We start from the raw sequence: 25,139 nt of genomic DNA on the forward strand, positions 1-25,139 counted from the left end.
TTTTTGAATAAAAACCCTTTTTGTATCACTACCCTTCTAATGCACAACATGGGTCAAAAACGACCTGCATTCATTTTCCAGATTATTTCATGTATGGCTGAGTGTTTCTATGATATACTTTTGAAATAAATTCATTTTGCCATTTACTTTTCCAAATATGCAGTAAATATCTTGTTTTTGTTTAGCACAAATCATCATTTTTATTTTTCCTTTCTTAAGTTATGAACAAGCACAGCTTTTGTAATTCTACATCAAGTTTACACACATGGGTCAGAAACGACCCGCATGCATTTACTACAGCGTTTGGTGGGAACTGTGAATTGTGCTTGTCAGACATTTCACAGCTCAGCACAGCGCCCTTTGCCCATCTAATACATGTACACTACCGTTCAAAAGTTTGGGGTCACCCAGACAATTTTGTGTTTTCCATGAAAAGTCACACTTTTATTTCCCACCATAAGTTGTAAAATGAATAGAAAATATAGTCAAGACATTTTTCTGGCCATTTTGAGCATTTAATCGACCCCACAAATGTGATGCTCCACAAACTCAATCTGCTCAAAGGAAGGTCAGTTTTATAGCTTCTCTAAAGAGCTCAACTGTTTTCAGCTGTGCTAACATGATTGTACAAGGGTTTTCTAATCATCCATTAGCCTTCTGAGGCAATGAGCAAACACATTGTACCATTAGAACACTGGAGTGAGAGTTGCTGGAAATGGGCCTCTATACACCTATGGAGATATTGCACCAAAAACCAGACATTTGCAGCTAGAATAGTCATTTACCACATTAGCAATGTATAGAGTGGATTTCTGATTAGTTTAAAGTGATCTTCATTGAAAAGAACAGTGCTTTTCTTTCAAAAATAAGGACATTTCAAAGTGACCCCAAACTTTTGAACGGTAGTGTAAGTAATGTTTTTCAACTGTTCTAACATTACCTTAGAAAAAAAAATTGATTATGTTTAGGTTCCCTTGAGAGTGAGTAGATTACTTGTCAGAAAGTTACAAGTAATTACTATTAGCTACCGAGCTGTTGACATATTCTACTTTAGTCAGCTAATTTTATTGTAGTTGGCTTAGCTAACTACATAGTTAATAAATAAATAACTGGCCCATTCACTGCTAAAGTAATTACTTGTAACAAATTATTATTATAGTATTAAGACATTTAATTTTAAATCACACTTGGATGACCCATGTGTAGTAATATAAAAAGTATTTTTGTTCATAAAGTAGGAAAGAAAAAATTAAATTAATAATTTGTGGTAATTAAAAACAAGATATTTAAAAAATACTTGGAATATTCAATCATAAAATAAATTGATTTCAAAAGATAGAGCAAAGGGCGGCACGGTGGTGTAGTGGTTAGCGCTGTCGCCTCACAGCAAGAAGGTCCTGGGTTCGAGCCCCGGGGCCGGCGAGGGCCTTTCTGTGTGGAGTTTGCATGTTCTCCCCGTGTCCGCGTGGGTTTCCTCCGGGTGCTCCGGTTTCCCCCACAGTCCAAAGACATGCAGGTTAGGTTAACTGGTGACTCTAAATTGACCGTAGGTGTGAATGTGAGTGTGAATGGTTGTCTGTGTCTATGTGTCAGCCCTGTGATGACCTGGCGACTTGTCCAGGGTGTACCCCGCCTTTCGCCCGTAGTCAGCTGGGATAGGCTCCAGCTTGCCTGCAACCCTGTAGAACAGGATAAAGCGGCTAGAGAAGATGTGATGAATATGCGGGTCATTTTTGACCCATGCTGTGCATTAGAAGGGGTGTGCATGTGTTTTGCATCAAAGGGTTAATGTGTGATTTGGAGCTGAGGAGGGTTCTGTGGTGTCGCTCTGCACCTTCAGCCCGCTTTGAGAAGAAGGTGGAGCCTGTGCGCTGTTCCTATGGAGACCGAGGCGCTTGGAAATACTCCGCTCCTTCAGGCCACCGCGCACACTGCGTTCAATGCCCCACAACAACACCACCTGCAGCGTGGAGCAACTAAACCCGACAAGGTAGGCGGCCATCACACTCCTGACATTCAGCTCTTTATTATTATTATTATTATTATTATTTCTCCACTGGATCTGTTTTTCCATGAAATGGATCTTGTGTTAAATCTCGGATTTGCAGATTTCATTCCTGCACATTCATGAGCTCGTTGCAGGATCCTCCAGCGGTCAGGAACTTGGTGTGATGTTTATTAAAGCAGCTGTGTGATCTGCTCGATAAACCCGAGCTGACCGAGTTTTAATGTAAATGTGGAGGACTGCACAAACCAAGGGGGGTTTATTTTTCACTTCCAAACATGAAGAAGAAGCTGATCATCATGATTGTGTTTGCAGAGATGTTGTAATGCTTGGCTGATGTTTTCCAATTACGTGGCTATGCTTACATCTCATCTCATTATCTGTAGCCGCTTTATCCTGTTCTACAAGCTGGAGCCTATCCCAGCTGACTACGGGCGAAAGGCGGGGTACACCCTGGACAAGTCGCCAGGTCATCACAGGGCTGACACAGACACAGACAACCATTCACACTCACATTCACACCTACGGTCAATTTAGAGTCACCAGTTAATCTAACCTGCATGTCTTTGGACTGTGGGGGAAACTGGAGCACCCGGAGGAAACCCACGCGGACACGGGGAGAACATGCAAACTCCGCACAGAAAGGCCCTCGCCGGCCACGGGGCTCGAACCCAGGACCTTCTTGCTGTGAGGCGACAGCGCTAACCACTACACCACCGTGCCTCCCCTATGCTTACATAAGAATAATAATGCACAGGCATGAGAGTCTTAATCTCAGGGTCATGGGTTCGAGCCCCATGTTGGGCAGACTAGTTTTGGGGCAGCACGGTCGCCTCACAGCAAGAAGGTTCTGGGTTCGAGCCCAGCGGCTGGCTGGGAGTTTGTATGTTCTCCCCGTGTCTGCTTGGGTTTCCTCCGGTTTCCCCCAAAGACATGCGGTTAGGTTAATATGGGACGGCCTTGGGCTGAGGTGCCCTTGAGCTTGAGCGAGGCACCGGACTCCCAACTGCTCCCCGGGTGGTGTTAGCATGGCTGCTCTGATGTATGATGTGAACAGTAACTGAAGCATGAATTTGTTTTATGCTACACTGCAAAATATGATTGAAAATAATTGAAACGATGTAGCGTTTCATATTAGAAGAATACAAGATGCTTTTCAGCTCACCACACTTGTAAAGAGTGGTTATTTTTTGAGTTATGCTTTGAATGGCCAGACTGGTTTGAGCTGCCTTCCTCTCAGTTTGAGACAGTCTGGGCATTCTCCCCGAACCTCACTCATCAACATGGCATTTCTGTCTGCAGAATCGCCACTCACTTTTTGTTTTTCCACACCATTCTGTGTAAATGTTCGAGACTGTTGTATGCAAAAAGCCCAGGAGATGAACAGAAAATACTCAAACCAGCCCATCTGGCTCCAATAACAATGTCCAAGTCCCCGAGATGAATGTTTTTTCTGCATTCTGATGGATGATGTGAACAGTAACTGAAGCCCTTGATCTGTGTCTGCATGATTTTTTGTTTTATGCTACACTGTAAAATATGACCTCTTAGCAAGTGAAAATATCTTGTAGATAGTTGAAATGATCTAGCGTTTCCTTTTAGAAGAATACAAGACACCAATTCTGAGATTATTAAACCTAGTTCTAGATCGCAACCAACTTATTCCAAGATGTTTTTATCAAGTAAAACTATCGATCCATGCAGCAAGATAATTTCACTAGCGTTAAGTAATTTTCTCCTCAAATGCAGGTTTTTGCAGTGTACCTCCATGCAATTGGAGAGTTGCAAGAATGTCTATGTGTTCCTAATAAAGTGGGCATTGAGTGTAGCTAAAGATGAAGTGTGTTAGAATTGTGTGTGTGTTCAGATGGGTTAAATGCAGAGAGGAATTTCACAAGTGTGTGATGAATAAAGTTGTGCTTTCTTCCTTGCTTGCTTTTGAAATCACTGGGGTCTAACTCCAAAATAAATGCACCCATGCATGCTTTAATTGAGTGAAGGTTAATGTTTTTCCAGGTTGATCAGTGCATGAGGGAGGTGGTGCACTCCAGTGCTCTGGGATTCCGCTTGGCTTCACAGCATGGAGAAGTATGAGAAGATTGCAAAGATCGGAGAAGGCTCATACGGAGTCGTGTTCAAATGCAAAAATAAAGACACGGGACAAATCGTCGCCATTAAAAAGTTTGTGGAGTCAGAGGATGACCCGGTTATTAAAAGAATCGCACTCAGGGAGATCCGGATGCTCAAGGTAAAACACTCGCAGTGAAACACTTCAGTGTTCAAATGCATCCTCTGTGTGCACATGATGGAAAAGCAGACTCCAGTAGACCGTTTCCAAACCAGAATTATTTCCTGTGGCAGAAAAACATCTTTTGGCTTCTCAAGGAACTGGAATGATACTTTAGAGTCATTTCTGTTTGTCTCACAATAAAGTGAATTATTTCTGATCATAAATGTTCACAGGGTGGCACGGTGGTGTAGTGGTTAGCGCTGTCGCCTCACAGCAAGAAGGTTCTGGGTTCGAGCCCAGCGACCGAAGAGGGCCTTTCTGTATGGAGTTTGCATGTTCTCCCCGTGTCTGCGTGGGTTTGCTCTGGTTTCCCGCACAGTCCAAAGACATGCAGGCTAGGTTAACTGGTGACTCTAAATTGACCATAGGTGTGAGTGTGAATGGTTCTGTGTCCATGTGTCAGCCCAGCGATGACCTGGCGACTTGTCCAGGGTGTACCCCGCCTCTCACCCGTTGTCAGCTGGGATAGGCTCCAGCTTGCCCACAACCCTGCACAGGATAAGCGGCTGCAGATAATGGATGGATGGATAAATGTTCACATTACGTGAAGGTAAAAATAATTATTTGGTTCATTGTGGCACCAGAAAAAAATAGAATTATTCTAATCAGGTTTGAATATTAGAACTATTCATGAGGGATCCGAAAACTTTTTGACACAAAAAGCATTTCCTTGTTGCTGGGGTGGTTGCCATCGAGTGTACATCTTTAGTTTGCATCTTTAGTTTATATCTTTGCATGTTGTGGAGCTTTAGAGTAAAGGTTTAAAGGTAGTGGTCCGTAAGGTACCTTGAATTATTTTTAAAGGTATACTCAATTATGTACCTTTGATGGTTCCACTAGCAAAAGGAAAAGTGCAGTTTGGTACCTTTTTATTTCAGTGAAGGAACAATCCCAACCTTCATCATCATCATCCTTATCAGTACAGATTTGTTATTCAAATATTCGACACAGTTAGATCATATTTATTTACAGGGACTGTTAGGGATTACTATTCCTGAAATTTTAATAATCAAAGAACCCAAACCCAAAGTTTGTATCACACTGGTAGTTTGATATGATCTGATATTATACTTTTTGTACACTTTGTCAGTTATTACGGTTTGGATTAAACCCGTTTCATATCAGTGACCAGTCAATTTAGCTTATTAATTAAAACCCTAATAATGATTGAAAGTATGTTATTTAAATTTGGTTTAATTTCGATCACTGTGCCATCGTTTAAATATCTAGGAATCCTTTTTTTGTTTTTAAAATAAAAAACAATTTTCCACCATAAATATTTCTATTTCCTTCTGGAAGGGAATTGATTGTCATTTGTGGTACAATAAAAATAGTTAAAAGAGCCATCAGTTATAAAGTCTTTCTGAAAACCTTTTCTTCCTTGGTATTGTTCTCAAAAACCTTTTTTTTTTTTTTTGGGCACCATTATTTTTATGAAAGTTGCAAGACTTGAGATATTCTGATATGTTGTGACATCGGGAATACTGGAAAGTCAGGTATGTGCCGTTTTGTAATTGGAGCCTGTGATTTGTTTGCATTGTTATTCAGTCTATAGAACGCTAGTGTGTCGTGACTTTAGTATTGTATGGTTCTGTCTGGGGGAAGAATGAAAGGCAGATAAAGCACTATAATACTAAGGTCTTAATGTACGTTTGGAAATTGCCAGGGGACTGGTTAGCTGAAAGCTATTTTTGGCCTGCTGTTACAGTCGAAAATATGTGGTTGTGTTTGTAGCAGTTATTCGTCATCTTTATTTCCAGGTTCCTGTGGCTTTAGGATAAAGTCTAATGGAGTAACTTTGTGTGTGCTTTCATAGATCAAAGATAGCACTGAAATAGCTACACTGCAAAAAATGATAACTTAGCAAGTGAAAATATCTTGAAAATAGTTGAAATTATCCAGCATTTCCTATTAGAAGAATACAAGACACCAATTCTGAGATTATTAAACCTAGTTCTAGATCGCAACCAACTTATTCTAAGATGTCTTATCGAGTAAAAATATCCGTCCATGCAGCAAGATAATTTCACTCGTATTAAGTAATTTTCTCCTCAAATTCAGTTTTCAATTTTTTGCAGTGTAGTTTGTTGCTTAATTAAAATATCTATTTCATACCCATAAATATTTAGTCCATGAATTCATGTTATTAAAAATATCACCTCAGCATCCTAATACTAATATCCTACGTCTGTAAATTATTGGATACCAAGTATACAGTAATATTAGTTAATCTCTTAGGATTTGAAACTTTACTTTGTGTGGGTATTAGGTTGTGGAAACTGAATGGAGATAGAGAACAGGTTTGGTTTACAGATGTTCTCATGTGCTGATCTTTTTGGTGAGTGTGTAGGAAGGGAAGAAAAAGGGAGGGGTAAAGAGCAAGAGGCTTTTCATTTGTGCCAAGAGAGTAGCCCATATAACATTAGTGAAGGAAGACTCAGGGTTACTGACCTACAGTCATTAATCTCCACTGTAATGCTTTGCGTCTTACAGCCTCTCAGTGTGTGTGTGTCTGCGCTGCGTGACTGCTGGAGTATGAACTGAGAGCTCTTCCAAATCAAAGGATAGCTTGTGGTGATGGGATGTGTTGTGTTGCACATACAAACCTACACAAAGCTGTATTTGGTGTTCATAAGAAGGCAATGCTGACGAGATGATCCTGTGAAATACAGTGAAACTGAAAATGCTTTCTTGTTTGTTTTCGACCCAGTGTCTTGTTAGGACAGATAGATGAACACCCCCCCCTCCCCCCCCCCCCCCCCCCACACACACACACACACACCCGCCATATTTACTATTTGGTGGATTTTGCCATTTTTAGTCAATAACACTGGAGAATTCATCTGAAATCCCACAATGCAGTGCAATATATCATATTAAATTCACACGCCCAAACAAGCACATAATACCCATAATCCACTTTACTGTTCATATGGAAGAGTGAACAGAGCTGCATTTTGGATATAAGGATGTATGGATTTTAATTCTGAGCTAGCTGAGCCTCTGTACATTCAGAATCTCTCTCTCCCTCCCTCCCTCCCTCCCTCCCTCCCTCCTTCTCCTTCTCTCTCTCTCTCTCTCTGTGCGCTTTTGTGTGTGCATGCACAGTTTAACTTTTTAATGGCTGGACCATAAAGTGTAGCCTACTTTAAATAAGCTTCTGGATGGTGATCTGTTGCCACTGGAGATGCTGTGCGTCGGCTTGGTGAATTTTACGATGTCTGGCAGATAAGATATGCAGCAGCTTGTTTCTGTCCCTCTGTGCACTTACACATAGAAACCAAACCTGCAAAAGTTAACAGAAATCCCCACAGTAAAAATTGTGTGTGTGTGTACAGCAACTGAAGCACTGTAACCTGGTCAACCTGATTGAGGTATTCAGAAGGAAGAGAAAACTGCACCTAGTGTTTGAATACTGCGATCATACGGTGCTCAACGAGCTCGACAGATATCCCAGAGGGTGAGTTCCTCACACACATACACTCACTCGGGTTTGTATGTCCATCCACCTTACATCCACACTCACTGTAATTACTGTAGGTATAAACAGACCATCAGTGACGAGCTGTTGTTTGGGTAGAGGACCAGTTCCTTATTACAGCAGTGACACTGATTCAGTTGGTAGAAGTGTATCAGGTGCTGAAGTTTTTAAACACATCCATGTCACTGCTGATTTGAAAACAGTCCACCAGACAAAAATCTGCAACACTCCTGGGGTCAGAAACTGACACAGATGAAGGGATAGTGTTGGGTTAACACAAGCTCTGAGTGGAAAAAGATAAGTTGTAGTCTCTAACTGTACACTTGGCAGATTTACCAACAAGTTATAGGTGTCTAATAAAGTGGCCTTTGGGTATGAATAGTGTTTAACAACATGGCAATACCAGTGTCAGAGCTGTGCTGAGAATGAGCCACTATAAACAAATGATATCTGCCTCGAAGTGTTTCGATGATGCGTGACAGATGGACCACCATGCACCTATGTCCATAGTATATTTAACTGATAAAAGGCCAATGAGTTTAGATACAAGCTCGGAGTACTACCTCATAAACTGGTTTCTGAGTGTACAGTTACTCTCGCTCATTCACGCACATAGACACACAGGATGCTTTTAAAACAGTTTGTGAGTCTCTTTCTCTTCATCACACAAATAGCCATGTTGTTTCTGGGTTGCTGGGGTGGCCAGACACGTCTGTAGTGGAATGTTTACAGCAATGATTACCCAGAGTGCTTTGCTGGACAACTACATCCAAGTTTCCTGGTGCACCCTCTAAAGTGCCCTAGTGCACAAGACTAGAGGGAACATGATAATCACAGTCACTACGTTTACATGCACATAGAGAGAATCGAATTTCTGCCGTTGCTCGACTGAAATCGAAGTTCAAAATGCCATGTATACACCTTAATTCGGCTGAAATTGAACCGAACTTGATTTCTCGGAATCGAGCTACACGACCTAGTTTATGCGATTTCTGCCGAGCTACTTAGTGCATGTATACCCTATCGAGCTAGTTGTCCAGCTACTTCCGGAAGTGACGAGTGACGAGACCACAAGCGGGAAACACAACAGCCTCGGTCGGCATGACAACGAATCATGACAACGGCATGAATCTTTTCTTTTTGTGGCATTGTTTGCACTGTTAAAATTTAGCTCACTTACTGTATCACCAAATACATCTGTACAGCTGTTGCATAGCTGTGAATTGTGTACATAAGTCATTGTATTTGTCTGTGTGTGTGTGTGTGTGTGTGTGTGTGTATATATATATATATATATATATATATATATATATATATATATATATATAGTGTCCAACATCTGAAGAATGTCAATAAAAACAAAACAATTGAACTTTTTGTGTGTTTATTAAGACATAAGTTAAATTGTAAGCAAAAAAAAATTTTTTTTTGTAAGCAAAAAATGGACTTTAGAAAAATATTATTGTGCAAAATAAGTTGTCTTACAAAACAGTGGTCTGCGCAGGACAGTTTGTAGCCATACAGTCTGTTAGAGCAAGCCGAACAGCTTGAACACGGAACTGCTAGTGTTGCCAGATTGGGGGTTTTAAGTGCATTTTAGCGGATTTGAACATGTTTTGGGCTGGAAAACGTCAGCAGTATCTGGCAACACTATAGCTCTTCTTCATGACGACAACCGGAAGTGTACCAACACGATGGGTCGTGTAGCGCCACGTGTGGCTCGGGTGCACAATGCACCTTGCACAATGGCCCGATTTCACTTGTGCATGTAGGATTGGATTTCTCTGGCACCCCTGCTGGGACCCTTTGCTCGATTACCAACAGCAGCTCGATTTGGACGTGCATGTAAACGTACTGGAAAAGTCTTGAAATTCTTGCTCAACATGTTTTCATTAAAATAAACTCTACCACATAATAAACTATTATATATTATTCTATCCACATTCACTGGATATGAGCAATTGCACACTCTGATTGGCTACTCTACTACTAAGCTATCAGCTCATATATCGTGAGTAGAGAAAAACAAAATGGCGGAGCGTGTTACAAAACCAACCGAGGACAAAATAAAAACTCTTTGAAAACAAAACCCTAAAAAATACAAAAATGCAACAAAATATGGAATGAAAATATTTGATGGTAAGAATTTTTTTTTTTTTTACATTTTTCAAGATTTATTATCACATTTTTCACAAATTGCTACTCTCATTTCACCGGTTTGTTTACATTCTAAGCAGAAATGATTTGGTTTTGTAGAAAGTTTTTATTTATCGAATTTGCAAAAAATGCTCTGTTTCTCAACATCCAGTGAATGTAGATATAATAAAACAATTATTCCACTCAATCTCGTCGTACATGGCTTATAGCCAACTCGGGGCTACACGCCTTGTAGGGTATCAGCTCATGTACGACTCGATTTCGTGCAATAAATGTTAATTATATACTACTGTAATATAATGGTTCATAATGTAGTAACTTTTACTGAAACTATTATATAGTATACATAGAATGAAAAAGCTCTATAACGTCAATGTTTAATTTGTAATAAATAAATGAACAAAGTTGTTGTATAATTACTTACAGCCCTTTTAACAGGAAAACCTGTTGTTGGTGGCAGACAGACTGGTTTGATTATTTCAGAAACTGCTAATCTCCTGAGATTTTTTCCCCCACACAACAGTCTCTGGAGTTGACACACAATTGCCACTTTTCCACTACAAATGTGGCTGAGCCGTGCCGTGCTGAGTCGGGCTGAGTCGAGCTGAGTGGGGCTGTTGGAGTTGCATTTCGACTACAACCGCGCTGAACCGTGCTGGCTGGAAGTGGGTGGACACATTGGGTGGAGTTAGCGAAAGTGGGTGGACGTCAGGTGATGTCGTTAAGCAGCGCCAACAGTGACATCAGTGAGCTTTTAAGCGGTAGTCTCACAACCCGGAGAGTAAACAATAAACATGGAGTCGTTAGTGTTGCTGGTCTTGGTGCTGTGGCTTGTTGTCACCGACAACGCGAACAGATACTGGCAAGAGCGTATAGATGAGGCGAGGCGCATAAGGCTTCAGAAATTCTCGTAATTCTTCTTCTTCCGGGTTTGCGGTGTTTACAGATCCCAGCGCGCTTGCGGGGTGTGTGTGGGCATGTGAGGACACTCCTCCTCACCAATCAGTGCACAGGGGAGTGTCTGCTCACGCCCCTAGCCTCACTCGGCTCGCTTTGGCTCGCTTCAGCCCTACTCCAAAACCGTGCGAGTTTTAGGGGCTAAGCAGGGCTGAAGCGAGCCGAGTTGTGCTGTTTTTTGGTAGTCGAAACGCGAGCCGTGTCGGGCTGAAGTGAGCTGAAGCGAGCTGAAGTGAGCTGAAAAAGGGTAGTGGAAAAGGGCCAAATGGTGAGAAAAGAAAATCCAGTGAGCAGCAGTTCTGCGGGTGTAAATGCCTCGTTGTTGAGAGAGATCAAATGTGAACGACATGACTGGTTTGAGCGAGACAAAAAGGCGAGGCCAAATCAAATAGACACTCTCTACAGCCGTGGTGAGCAGAAAAGCATGTCAGCATGCACAAAACATTGAACCTTGAAGTGGATAAGCTACAATAGCACAAGACCACATTTGGTTCTGCTTCTGTCAGCCAAGAACAGGAGTCTTCAGGCACAGGATTACCGAAAGACTGGAGAAAACATCGCTTGGTCTTTTTCCAGTGTTCAAATTTTGGTTGTATCATAAGTCTGACAAATATTTTGATGGATAGTTCAGTCATCTGCTTATAAAAATAACAGAATAAACAAGGCACCCGGCTGTAAAATGTGTAATAAGTTATTTTATGGCACATTATATATGCAGCAATATTCCATGAGGACACGTTTATGATGTTGACTTGAAAATTCCTTTGCAGTGGTTATTAGCATATTTTTTGCTTGTCAAATGAAATCAACACGGGATTATTTACTACAATGTCGTAACGCACAGGAGAGTGGAGGAGGACCAAAGATAAAGTGAGAAAAAGGAGAGAGAGAAGAGAGAATTTTTTATTTATTTATTTTTTTAAACAGAGTTCCAGAGCCTCTGGTTAAAAGCATTACCTGGCAAACGCTACAAGCTGTTAACTTCTGCCACAAACAAAATGTGAGTATTTACACTTCTGTCTGCCATGCTATCTATTTTTCTTTATGAGTAGTTACGTGTGTGTAACAAAAAAAAAGCGTGGTTTTATTTGCAAGCCAACCAAAATGTTTCCTTTTGGTTATTGAGGTTAAGGTTGGGGTAAAAGTTTAAATTAGCCCTAATTTTAAAGTGTAATTTTAGGGATTTAAGTGCAATCATGGCATTAATTTGCTGCATTAGTAAAGATGTCAATGAAAGGTCCTTACAAGGATAGTAAGACAAATGTATGTGTGTGTGTCTGCAGAAACTGCAGACGGAGCAGTACAGGTTGTGCAAGGTTGGGTTTCAGCTTGCTGATGTTAATCTGAACAGTGATAGTGAATTAGAGAGTGAAAAGTCGGTAAATGGTCTTAGATTAGATGTCTGCCATATTCCATCACCAGGAAGATCAAAATACACTTTCTGGCTAAATGTTTGTGGACACCTGACCATCACACTGATGTGTGCTTGTTGAAAATCCCATTCCAGATTTAGCTCCATTTGCTGTTCTAATAAGCTCCACTCTTCTGGGAAGGATTTCCACTAGATTTTGGAGTGTGGCTGTGTGGATTTGTGTTCATTCAGCCAGAAGAGCATTAGTGAGGTCAGGCGAAGAGGCTTGGGGTGCAATCAGTGTTCCAGTTCATCCCAAAGGTGTTCAGTGGGGTTGAGGTCAGAGCTCTGTACAGGACACTCGAGTTCCTCTGCACCAACTTGGCAAACCATGTCTTCATGGAGTTCATTTTGTGCTCCGTCACACTGGAACAGGTTTGGTTTATTTAGTTCCAGTGAAGGGAAATTGTAATGCTACAGCATACAGAGACATCCAATACAGCCGTGCGTTTCTAACTCTGTGGGGACAGTTTGGGGAAGAACCACATATGGGTGTGATGGTCAGGTGTTCAGATACTTTTGGCCATATAGTGTCGATCTTGACACACAATATAAAATATCTCATAAGTAATCAAAATGTGAAAAACAAACCAGAATAACGTATAATAGTTTGTCATTTTCTGAATCCAGAAACTCGTTGTGGAAGGGGGAGAGGAGCTCAGTGGTGCCACTTCAGTTAATTTAATGTTGGGTGTTTAAGTTAATGTTAGATATGACATTAAATACTTAAGTGTGTGTGTGTGTGTGTGTGTGTGTGTGTGTCCTTCCTTCCTTCAGAAACCATACTGGAGATTGGCCCAATCAGTTACACTGTCTCTCTGTTTTGTTTTGTTTTTAGGCAGTGGCTATTCTTACGACAAGTCGTAAGAATAATATTTTCCCTATTCTTACGACATGAATGTAAGTTCCAGGAGCGCAGGCACAAATCAGTATCACTTATTCTTACACCTCACCCTGGTGTCAGGGTCGTAAGAATTATGCTTACGGTATTGGGCGTAAAAATAGTTTTATCGTTATCGATCACATGTATATGACAAAAATTACCCATTTCAATAAAAATAGGCAAATAAAATAGAAATGAGTTGTTACTTTTAGCTTTGCCTTTATGGACAACTTGGTTTCTTTGCCCGGTTTATTTTCTCTAAAACTTCAGTAGCTGCCCACGCTTTAAAGGTACATGGCAACTATATAAGAAATAATTTCCTTATCCTTTTTATTTTGATGCCTAATGTCGGTATCTATTTTCATAATATGACATTTATAATTTTAAATTTTTTTTCCTAATAAGACATAAACAACAGGTTGACTTTACACCATGCAGCCCAGGCAGACTGGTCAATACGACAAAAATGCAAATTGTACTTCTTAGGCCTTACATCTACTTTTTTGGTGTCTTACTATCTGTTTCCTGCGCCGAGCTGCTCGTTTCTTCAGCTGTTTGCGCACGTGCTACCGGAACTTGCGTTCATGTCGTAAAAATTGGGAAAATATTATTCTTATGACTCGTCGTAAGAATAGCCACTGCCTTTTCTTTTTTCCACTGACGTAATTAGCATTGCAGTTAATTCATGCACCTAAACCTAACTTTAACCTCAGTAATAAAAAGGAAAACTTTTGGCTCGTTTTAAAAATTGTCAGTGTTTAAAAAAAAAAAACCTACAACAATTATTTCCTTGTGGGGACCATCCAGATGTACCCACAATGTGGAAATTGTCAGACTTTACTATTCTTATGGGGAAATTTTGGTCCTGAGTAGTGTACACACTAAATCCTCATCCTGCACAGGTCATATACTGTGTGTGTGTGTGTGAGTGCACTGCAAAATATATCTTAGCAAGTGAAAATATCTTGAAAATAGTTGAAATTATCCAGCATTTTCTATTAGAAGAATACAAGACACCAATTCTGAGATTATTAAACCTAGTTCTAGATCGCAACCAACTTATTCTAAGATGTCTTATCGAGTAAAAATGTCTGTCCATGCAGCAAGATAATTTCACTAGTATTAAGTAATTTTCTCCTCAAATTCAGTTTTCAGTTTTTTAGTGTGTGTGTGTGTGTGTGTGTGTGTGAGTGAGAGAGCGAGCGAGCGCACACAGCACAACCTATAGTTAATTTTTAATTTAACACCTGTGGGTGGGTGTTTAGTGTATCCACAGAGATGTGAAGCCAGAGAATATACTCATCACCAAACACCAGGTCATAAAGCTCTGTGACTTTGGCTTTGCCAGGATCCTCAGTATGTACACACACACACACACAAAAAAAAAAAAAAAAAAAAAAAAGAGAGAGACAGAGATAACAATAATGACACCAGGTAACCCCAATGAAGTTCTCTAACAGAGCAATGTTGTCTTCTCTGTGTATGTTTTGTGTGTGTGTGTAGCGGGGCCGTGTGATTATTATACAGACTATGTAGCCACTCGGTGGTACCGGGCTCCGGAGCTGCTGGTGGGAGACACTCAGTATGGCCCTCCGGTGGATGTATGGGCTGTGGGCTGTGTGTTTGCTGAGCTGCTCTCTGGCGCTCCTCTGTGGCCGGGCAAATCAGATGTAGACCAGCTTTATCTCATAAGGAAAACATTAGGTAAGAGATCCAGCAATACACTGTGTGTGGATAAAACCGTAAGAGTTTGTCATACAGTATATGAGCAGTGTTTAACCAGATCGAAAAATCTTAATCTAAAAAATGTAATAATGTTTTAATCAAACAACATTTTATTATTGACTTGGGGATATGAAAAGAATGGAGTTAAATTTCTGTGACACTGAATGACATTTCACTGAGCTGAATTTGTATTAAAATGTATTTTTGAGATTATTCTTGAATAAAATGCTTGAATTGTCCAGTAATTAATTGAATCTCTCTCTCGTGTGTGTGTGTGTGTGTGTGTGTGTGTGTGTATATATATATATATATATATATATATATATATATATATATATATAAAATATAGTGCTCAGCGTAAATGAGTACACCCCCTTTGAAAAGTAACATTTTAAACAACAATTTCCAAAATGTTGACAAGACAAAGTTTAATATAACATCTGTTTAACTTATAATGTGAAAGTAAGGTTAATAATATAACTTGGATTACACATTTTTCAGTTTTACTCAAATTAGGGTGGTGCAAAAATGAGTACACCTCACAACAAAAACTACTACATCTAGTACTTTGTATGACCTCCATGATTTTTAATGATGGCACCAAGTCTTCTAGGCATGGAATGAACAAGTTGGCGACATTTTGCAACATCAATCTTTTTCCATTCTTCAACAATGACCTCTTTTAGTGACTGGATGCTGGATGGAGACTGATGCTCAACTTGTCTCTTCAGAATTCCACATAGGTGTTCGATTGGGTTCAGATCAGGAGACATACTTGGCCACTGAATCACTTTCACCCTGTTCTTCTTCAGAAATCCAACAGTGGCCTTAGATGTGTGTTTAGTCATGTTGGAAAAGTGCACAACGACCAAGGGCACGGAGTGATGGTAGCATCTTCTCTTTCAGTATAGAGCAATACATCTGTGAATTCATGATGCCATCAGTGAAATGCAGCTCCCCGACACCAGCAGCACTCATGCAGCCCCACATAAGGACACTGCCACCACCATGTTTCACTGTAGGCACCATGCATTTTTCTTTGTATTCCTCACCTTTGCGACGCCATGCAGTTTTGAAGCCATCAGTTCCAAAAACATTTATCTTGGTCTCATCACTCCAGAGTATAGAGTCCCAGTAGTCTTCATCTTTGTCAGCACGGGCCCTGGCAAACTCTAGGCGGGCTTTTTTGTGCCTGGGCTTTAGGAGAGGCTTCTTTCGTGGACGGCATCCATGCATGCCATTCCTCTGCAGTGTACGCCGGATTGTGTCATGGGAAATAGTCACCCCAGTTTGGCTTTCTACTTCTTTAGATAACTGCAGTGAACTTGCATGCCGATTTTCTTCAGCCCTTCTCATCAGAAGACGCTCCTGTCGAGGTGTTAACTTCCGTGGACGACCTGGACGTCTCTGTGAGATGGTTGCAGTTCCATCTTTCTTAAATTTTTGTACCACTTTTGCTACAGTATTCTGACTGATAAGTAAAGCTTTGCTGATCTTCTTGTAGCCTTCACCTTTGTGGTGTAAAGAAATTTTCTTTGGGGAATTCTGAAGAGACAAGTTGAGCATCACTCTCCATCCAGCATCCAGTCACTAAACGAGGTCATTGTTGAAGAATGGAAAAAGATTGATGTTGCAAAATGTCGCCAACTTGTTCATTCCATGCCTAGAAGACTTGGTGCTGTCATTAAAAATCATGAAGGCCATACAAAGTACTAGATGTAGTAGTATTTGTTGTGGGGTGTACTCATTTTTGCACCACCCTAATTTGAGTAAAACTGAAAAATGTGTAATCTAAGTTTATATTATTAACCTTACTTTCACGTTATAAGTTAAACAGATGTTATATTAAACTTTGTCTTGTCAACATTTTGGAAATTGTTTGTGTTCATTGAGATATTGTTTAAAATGTTACTTTTCAAAGGGGGTGCACTCATTTACGCTGAGCACTGTATCACTGTATACATACATATATGTGTGTGTGTGTGTGTGTGTGTGTGTGTGTATATATATACATATATATATATATACACACACACATACACACATACATACACACACACTACACAAAACTCAAAGACAGAAACATATATACCGTATATATATATATATATATATATATATATATATATAAAATATACGGTATATATGTTTCTGTCTTTGAGTTTTGTGTAGTGTGTGTGTGTATGTGTGTGTATATATATATATATATATATATATATATATATATATATATATATATATCACTCCGTATACTCTTCCCGCTTTCTTGGCAGAACTAAGTGTTCAGTGTGTTGGTGTTTGCATTGTGTTTGTAGGTGATTTGATCCCCAGACACCAGCAGGTGTTCAGCAGTAACCAGTTCTTCAGCGGAGTCTGTGTTCCCGAACCACAAGAAATGGTGAGTGTATAAGAGAGACTTTAATCTGGTCACACTAAGAACCTGCCGAGTGCTTTGTGATCACTACATACTCACACTGACTAGTGTTCAGTCTTCAGTATATACTGCTCAGTGCTCTGCTAGCAGGCTGTTTATGTGACATACAGTTAGGTCCATATATATTTGGACACTGACACAAATTTTGTTTTTTTACCTGTTTACTGAAACATATTCAAGTTATAGTTATATAATGGGCATGGACAAAGTCCAGACTTTCAGCTTTCATTTGAGGGTATCCGCATTAAAATTAGATGAAGGGTTTAAGAGTTTCAGCTCCTTAACATGTGCCACCCTGTTTTTAAAGGGACCAAAAGTAATTGGACAATTGTCTCAAAGGCTATTTCATGGGCAGGTGTGGGCAATTCCTTCGTTATGTCATTCTCAATTAAGCAGATAAAAGGTCTGGAGTTGATTTGAGGTGTGGTGCTTGCATTTGGAAGATTTTGCTGTGAAGAAAACATGCGGTCAAAGGAGCTCTCCATGCAGGTGAAACAAGCCATCCTTAAGCTGCGAAAACAGAAAAAAACCATCCGAGAAATTACTACAATATTAGGAGTGGCAAAATCTACAGTTTGGTACATCCTGAGAAAGAAAGAAAGCACTGGTGAACTCCTCAATGCAAAAAGACCTGGACACTCACAGAAGACAACAGTGGTGGATGATCGCAGAATAATTTCCATGGTGAAGAGAAACCCCTTCACAACAGCCAACCAAGTGAACAACACTCTCCAGGAGGTAGGCGTATCAATATCCAAATCTACCATAAAGAGAAGACTGCATGAAAGTAAATACAGAGGGTTCACTGCACGGTGCAAGCCACTCATAAGCCTCAAGAATAAAAAGGCTAGATTGGACTTTGCTAAAAAAAAATCTAAAAAAGCCAGCACAGTTCTGGAAGAACATTCTTTGGACAGATGAAACCAAGATCAACCTCTACCAGAATGATGGAAAGAAAAAAGTATGGCAAAGGCGTGGTACAGCTCATGATCCAAAGCATACCACATCATCTGTAAAACACGGCGGAGGCAGTGTGATGGCTTGGGCATGCATGGCTGCCAGTGGCACTGGGTCACTAGTGTTTATTGATGATGTGACACAGGACAGAAGCAGCCGGATGAATTCTGAGGTATTCAGAGACATACTGTATGCTCAAATCCAGCCAAATGCAGCCAAACTAATTGGTCGGCGTTTCATAATACAGATGGACAATGACCCAAAACATAAAGCCAAATCAACCCAGGAGTTTATTAAAGCAAAGAAGTGGAATATTCTTGAATGGCCAAGTCAGTCACCTGATCTCAACCCAATTGAGCATGCATTTCACTTGTTAAAGACTAAACTTCAGACAGAAAGGCCCACAAAGAAACAGCAACTGAAAAGCGCTGCAGTAAAGGCCTGGCAGAGCATTAAAAAGGAGGAAACACAGCGTCTGGTGATGTCCAGGAGTTCAAGACTTCAGGCAGTCATTGCCAACAAAGGGTTTTCAACCAAGTGTTAGAAATGAACATCTCATCTCATTATCTCTAGCCGCTTTATCCTTCTACAGGGTCGCAGGCAAGCTGGAGCCTATCCCAGCTGACTATGGGCAAAAGGCGGGGTACACCCTGGACAAGTCGTCAGGTCATCACAGGGCTGACACATAGACACAGACAACCATTCACACTCACATTCACACCTACGGTCAATTTAGAGTCACCAGTTAACCTAACCTGCATGTCTTTGGACTGTGGGGGAAACCGGAGCACCCGGAGGAAACCCACGCGGACACGGGGAGAACATGCAAACTCCGCACAGAAAGGCCCTCGCCGGCCCCGGGGCTCGAACCCAGGACCTTCTTGCTGTGAGGCGACAGCGCTAACCACTACACCACCGTGCCGCCCGAAATGAACATTTTATTTACAATTATTTAATTTGTCCAATTACTTTTGAGCCCCTGAAATGAAGGGGTTGTGTTTAAAAAATGCTTTAGTTCCTCACATTTTTATGCAATCATTTTGTTCAACCCACTGAATTAAAGCTGAAAGTCTGAACTTCAACTGCATCTGAATTGTTTTGTTCAAAATTCATTGTGGTAATGTACAGAACCAAAATTAGAAAAATGTTGTCTCTGTCCAAATATTTATGGACCTAACTGTACACCTGACTGAGCTGATATAAATAGTACACCGGTATCCTGTCACAGGTGCCACAGCTTATTATGAAGAGTTAAATATGTTGAGCCGTGGAAAAGAACACACTCTCCCAGTGATTGGAGGGAAACTATTTATAGCGTTGTGGTCGCGCTAACCAACTCGTACACATTTCCATTCTGTAACGACACGCAGTTACGTAGTGTTGGCCACTGGGACTGCACAGTGATGTGTGTGAGCAAAGAAAAGAAGAGTGTCTGCTCATTGTTACTGTATGTCATCTTCTATATCTTGTGTGTGTGTGTGTGTGTAGGAACCTCTGGAGCAAAAGTATCCAAACATCTCTTTCCAGGCTTTAAGTCTAATGAAGGTGAGTTATTTAGACTGAACACAGAAAACTTTTCTACAAGTGTTTAAGAAGAGTAATTGTGACAGATTATACCACAGTACTGTTGAATTCTTGAATCTGATTAGTCTCAAGATGTTGATTAATATTCTATTACATCAGCTCTGATGCTAGTTGCTACTGTGTTGCAAATCACAGGTTTATTTTAATGGGTCGGTTGCAATGACTTCAGAATCTCTCTCTCTCTCTCAGGGTTGTCTGCGTATGGATCCTGCAGAGAGGTTAACCTGTGAACAGCTGCTGGAGCATCCATATTTCGACAGTCAGCGAGAGGAGACCGAGAGCGTGACACGAGAACACGACAGAGCGAAGAGACGAGCACGTCAACCCCGTAAACACCTGCCCCCAGGGGTGAGTTACCATGCCCATGGGGTGGGTATTCTTGTGGATTATATGTTATGTGGAACCAACATACAGGGGTGGGTTTCCCAAAAGCCTCTTAATGCTAAGAGCGTCTTAACTAGGAGAGAGAGTGTTCATTGTGATGCTCGCTCTACCATTTAACGATGATCTTTGTGCTACGATGCTTTTGGGAAACCCACTCCCAGTACAGTGCAAAAGTCTGAGGCACATGTAAAGAAACGCTTTAGACCAAAAATGGCTTAAAAATAATTAAATGAAATGTTTCAATATTAAAAAAAAAATACTATAAACAGCAGTCTCATCTCATCTCATTATCTCTAACACGTGCTCTGATCATAAGGGAGTCCTTCAGTGCAAAATGTTCAAGAACTTCTGTTTTACTTTAATCCATGCAACCCACAAGAAGCCATTAGGATCTTATAATAACACAAATGGTTGAAGACCTAGTATTATTGTACATGATCCAGAACTTTCTCTTCCTGACTGTGTGCAGTATTTACCCCAGCTGACCGGCAGCAGTATCTTCCCAGCAGTGGACAACAGGAAGTGCTACAACAACAACATGCGTAAATTCAACTACCATTTCCCCAACATCTAGTTCTTCACTTTATACACCCCCAATCTGCCCTAAAACACATTCTTGCACGTTATTTTTCTATTTTGGTGTCGCATACACTCTCTTCCCTTACATCTTGCTCAGGAACAGAAGCCGCTGAGACGGTAATGCTGTGTGCTCCAGTCACAAAGTGTCCTCGTTTTCTGTCGAAAAATCTCCATCACTGATCTACAGCTGTACTGTCAGTCAGTGCACTGCTGTATCTGTTTGTCTCCGACTCATCAGAGCTCTTCTGTACTCTGTGTGATTGACAAAGAGCCCTGCTCTGCATGTACACACACTGATCTGAGTGTAACACTGCCTTTCTGATTGCCAAAGTGCTGCGTGACGTGACAGAGGGAACAGATCAATTGACTCAAATGCACAACAAAGCTGATGATGCGAGGATAACCGAGCTGTCGGTAATTAGTGTAAAACCAAGTGCAGGAATCAAACAATTCCTCTATTATTGTGTTTGTTTTTTGTACACTGATGTTTTCCTGTCTCTCTGTGTTGTGAATCTCAGGCCATCTAACTTCCTGTGACAGACTGAGAAATCTAGAATAGCATTCCTTCGACTAATATTATTACTCTACTCTAGGTCTAAGTTCTAAGTGTTGATTTTGGAGTGAATTGCATTTATAAATCACATGATTTAAAAAGTATAACTTGTTTTGATGGCTTTTATTAGAGCCTTAAACATTTAAAACATTTAACGATATTATTGTTGCCTTGACAAGTGGTGCTAATGATCTTCTGGCCATTGACTTGCACCCAATGCCAAACCGCTAAAGACACAAACCCATCATTCCCCAGCCCTCAGACTCGGCTTGTTAGCTGCAATAAACTCTCTCTCCCTGTAAATATCACATGACATTTACTTCTGCTGTTTTTCCAATAAAACCAGCTCAACAGGGGAGTAAATATGGGAACAAGAAATTCGTGCTCTTTTTGTATGAGATTTAATAAAGAGCTTTCAGCAATGAAATTGTGTGTTTGTCTCTTCATCTGTGCTCACTGACTATAACCTTCTTTTTCTGTAATGGAACAAGCACCTCTATTTTACAACAAAATATTGTGTGCAACAATCCAAGCCAAAATCAAGAATTAAAAAAACAAACAAAAAAAACCTTTCAGTCTCAAGGCCTGATCTGAAGAATGCTGTGCACAACATCTGGCAGAGTAATAACATACACATCTGGGAAATATTACAACTCGGAGCATCCAAAAACTGGTCACAAGATACAAAAGGGGTTGGATGCAGTTACAAAATAAAAGCATTGTCAAATATTCAGAGTATGCGAGAGAATATTATAACAAGAGATGGAGACTTCAAATGATATAATTGCCTTTTTCACTATTAATATTTTATACAATTTAATAATGAACTGTTTGATCACGTTATTACTTTGTGAGAATATAGAATTATTTATTCAAGGGTAGGCAAACTTTTGCAATGTATATAACAGCTGTTGCTCACTGAAGGTAATCTGATTTACAACTGCCAAAATCTTTCATATGAAAAATAACAGTACAAAACACTTAGTCCCTCTCTAACTGACTGAAGCACACCAAAAATATTGCTGTGATTCAGTACAACCCTGACTCCAGAAAAAGTTGGAATGCTGTGTAAAATGTAAATAAAAACAGAATGCAACGGTTTGCAAACCCTTTTTGACCTATATCCAATTGAATACAAGCTATTTAATGTTCAAACTGATAAACTTTACTGTTTTTCATAAATATACATTCATTCTGAATTTGATGCCTGCAACACATTCCAATAAAAATTGGGACGGGGCATGTTTCTCACTGTGCTACATCACTTTTTCTTTTAACAGCATTTAGTAAGTGTTTGGGAACTGGGGACACTGTTGACGTTTTGAAAGTGAAATTCTTTCCCATGCTTCCTTGATATATGACTTCAGTTGCTCAACTATCTGGGGTCTCTCTTATCGTATTTTGTGCTTCATAATGCGCCACACGTTTACAGTGAGAGGCAGGCCAGTTTAGCACCTGCACTCTTTTACTATGAAGCCATACTGTTGTAACATGTGCAGAATGTAGCTTGGCATTGTCTTGCTGGAATAAACAGGAACGTTCCTGAAAAAGATGTCATCTAGATGGCAGCATTTTGCTCCAAAAACTCTATGTACCTCTCATCTCATCTCATTATCTCTAGCAGCTTTATCCTGTTCTACAGGGTCGCAGGCAAGCTGGAGCCTATCCCAGCTGACTACGGGCGAAAGGCGGGGTACACCCTGGACAAGTCGCCAGGTCATCACAGGGCTGACACATAGACACAGACAACCATTCACACTCACATTCACACCTACGGTCAATTTAGAGTCACCAGTTAACCTAACCTGCATGTCTTTGGACTGTGGGGGAAACCCATGCGGACATGGGGAGAACATGCAAACTCCACACAGAAAGGCCCTCGCCGGCCACGGGGCTCGAACCCGGACCTTCTTGCTGTGAGGCGACAGCGCTAACCACTACACCACCGTGCCGTCCTCTGTATGTATCTTTCAGCATTAATTAATGCTACCTTCACAGATACTGGCTTTAGAACTTTATGCTGGTAACAATCGGGATGGTCCTTTTCCTCATTAGTCTGGAAGACACAATGCCCATGATTTCCAAAGACAATTCGAAATGTGGACTCTTCAGACCACAGCACATTTTTCCACTTTGCATCAGTCCGTCTCAGATGAGTTTGGGCCCAGAGAATTCAGCAGCGTTTCTGGAGGTTGTTGATTGATATATGGCTTTCACTTTGCATGGCAAATGCAACAATTAACTATATTTACCAACAATGGTTTTCTGAAGCGTTCTTGAGAGTCCATGTAGTGATCTACTTTATTCAATCATGTCTGTTTTTAATGCAGTGCCACCTGAGGGATCGAAGATCACAGGTGTTCAGTGTTGGTTTTCGGCCTTGCTCCTCACATGCAGAGATTTCTGAATCTTTTGATGATATGGATTGGTAGATATTCAAATCCCCAAGTTCCTTGCAATTGTACATTGAGAAACATTGTTTTTAAACTGTTGGACATCCCATCCCATGCAATTTTTGACAAACTGGTGAACCTTATCCCATCCTTGTCCGTGAATGACTGAGCTTTTCAAGGATGCCCGTTTTACCTGTTACCAATTAACTTGTTTACCTGTGGAATGTTCCAGACAGGTGGTTTTTGAGCATTTCACAACTTTCCCAGTCTTTTGTTGCCCCTGTCCCAACTGTTTTGGAATGTGTTGCAGGAATCAACTTCAGAATGAGTAAAAATTTACTACACAAATAAAAAAGAATGATCAGTTTGAATATTAAATGTCTTTTTATATTGTATTCAATTAAATATAGGTTTAAAAAGGCTGCAAATCTTTACATGCTGTTATTTAGATTTTACATTGTATCTCAAATGTTCATTTTAAAGTAGTTTCAAATCCCTTCTTCTCACCAAATAGTTTCCCAAAGATTGTGTGAAAAAAAGATCTAAATAAAAAAACAAAACAGATACTGTCAGTAATGGAATTCCAGCAACGCTAACCTGTTGGGCAGGTTTTCTCCTCCAAAAAGGTTTTATGTCACTAAAATAACCCTGGTAAAATATTGATCAAATATACACTTCATGACCAAAAGTTTGTAGACACCTGACCACCACACCCATAATGTTTTTTGAACATCCCATTCCAGATTTAGTTCTCTTTACTGTTATAATAACCTCCACTCTTCTGGGAAGGCTTTACACTAGATATTGGCATGTCTGTGGTGATTTGTACTCATTCAACCACAAGAACATTAGTGAGGTCAGGCACTGATGTTGGGTGAGGAGGCCTGGAGTGCAGTCAGCATTCCAGTTCATCTCAAAGGTGTTTGGTGGGGTTGAGGTCAGGACTCCATGCACGTCACTTGATTTCTTCTACACCAAACTTATCAGGCCATGTTTTTATGTACCCTGCTTTGTGCACAAAGGGCATTGTTACGCTCAATCATGTTCGGGGCTGTTAGTTCTAGTGAAGGGAAACTGTAATGCTCCAGCACACAAAGACATCCTATATAATTATGCTGAGTGAAGACCCATGTATAGGTGTGATGGGCCATATAGTGTAGACTTGACAATGATTGAGATGAAACAACATACATATACACATGTACATAGTGTCCGACGAGAAGGAAACACTACAACCCACCATCTCAGTGCCTAACATTAAAGCCTAACACTTTTATACCTTTCCATAATCTCACACCATTTCTTTCCTTTTTCCAATCTTCAACTATCCAGGTGAGTCTGTAATA

The 25,139-nt window shown here is 40.4% G+C and overlaps 1 protein-coding gene across 1 annotated transcript; it reads left to right on the plus strand.

Annotated features, from left to right (window-relative positions):
• The first annotated feature begins 1,944 nt into the window (after positions 1–1,944).
• Positions 1,945–21,412, plus strand: cdkl1 (cyclin dependent kinase like 1 (CDC2 related kinase)). Its single transcript, XM_060924804.1, has 10 exons — positions 1,945–1,990; positions 4,022–4,253; positions 7,634–7,755; positions 11,818–11,890; positions 14,450–14,540; positions 14,688–14,888; positions 17,225–17,307; positions 19,789–19,845; positions 20,074–20,232; positions 20,738–21,412. The coding sequence occupies exons 2-10, from the start codon at positions 4,086–4,088 to the stop codon at positions 20,840–20,842; spliced, it is 1,059 nt and encodes a 352-aa protein (XP_060780787.1). The 5' UTR covers positions 1,945–1,990; positions 4,022–4,085; the 3' UTR covers positions 20,843–21,412.
• Positions 21,413–25,139: the final 3,727 nt, after the last annotated feature.

The sequence above is a fragment of the Neoarius graeffei genome, chromosome 7 (genome assembly GCF_027579695.1).
Source record: "Neoarius graeffei isolate fNeoGra1 chromosome 7, fNeoGra1.pri, whole genome shotgun sequence".
Taxonomy (NCBI): domain Eukaryota; kingdom Metazoa; phylum Chordata; class Actinopteri; order Siluriformes; family Ariidae; genus Neoarius; species Neoarius graeffei.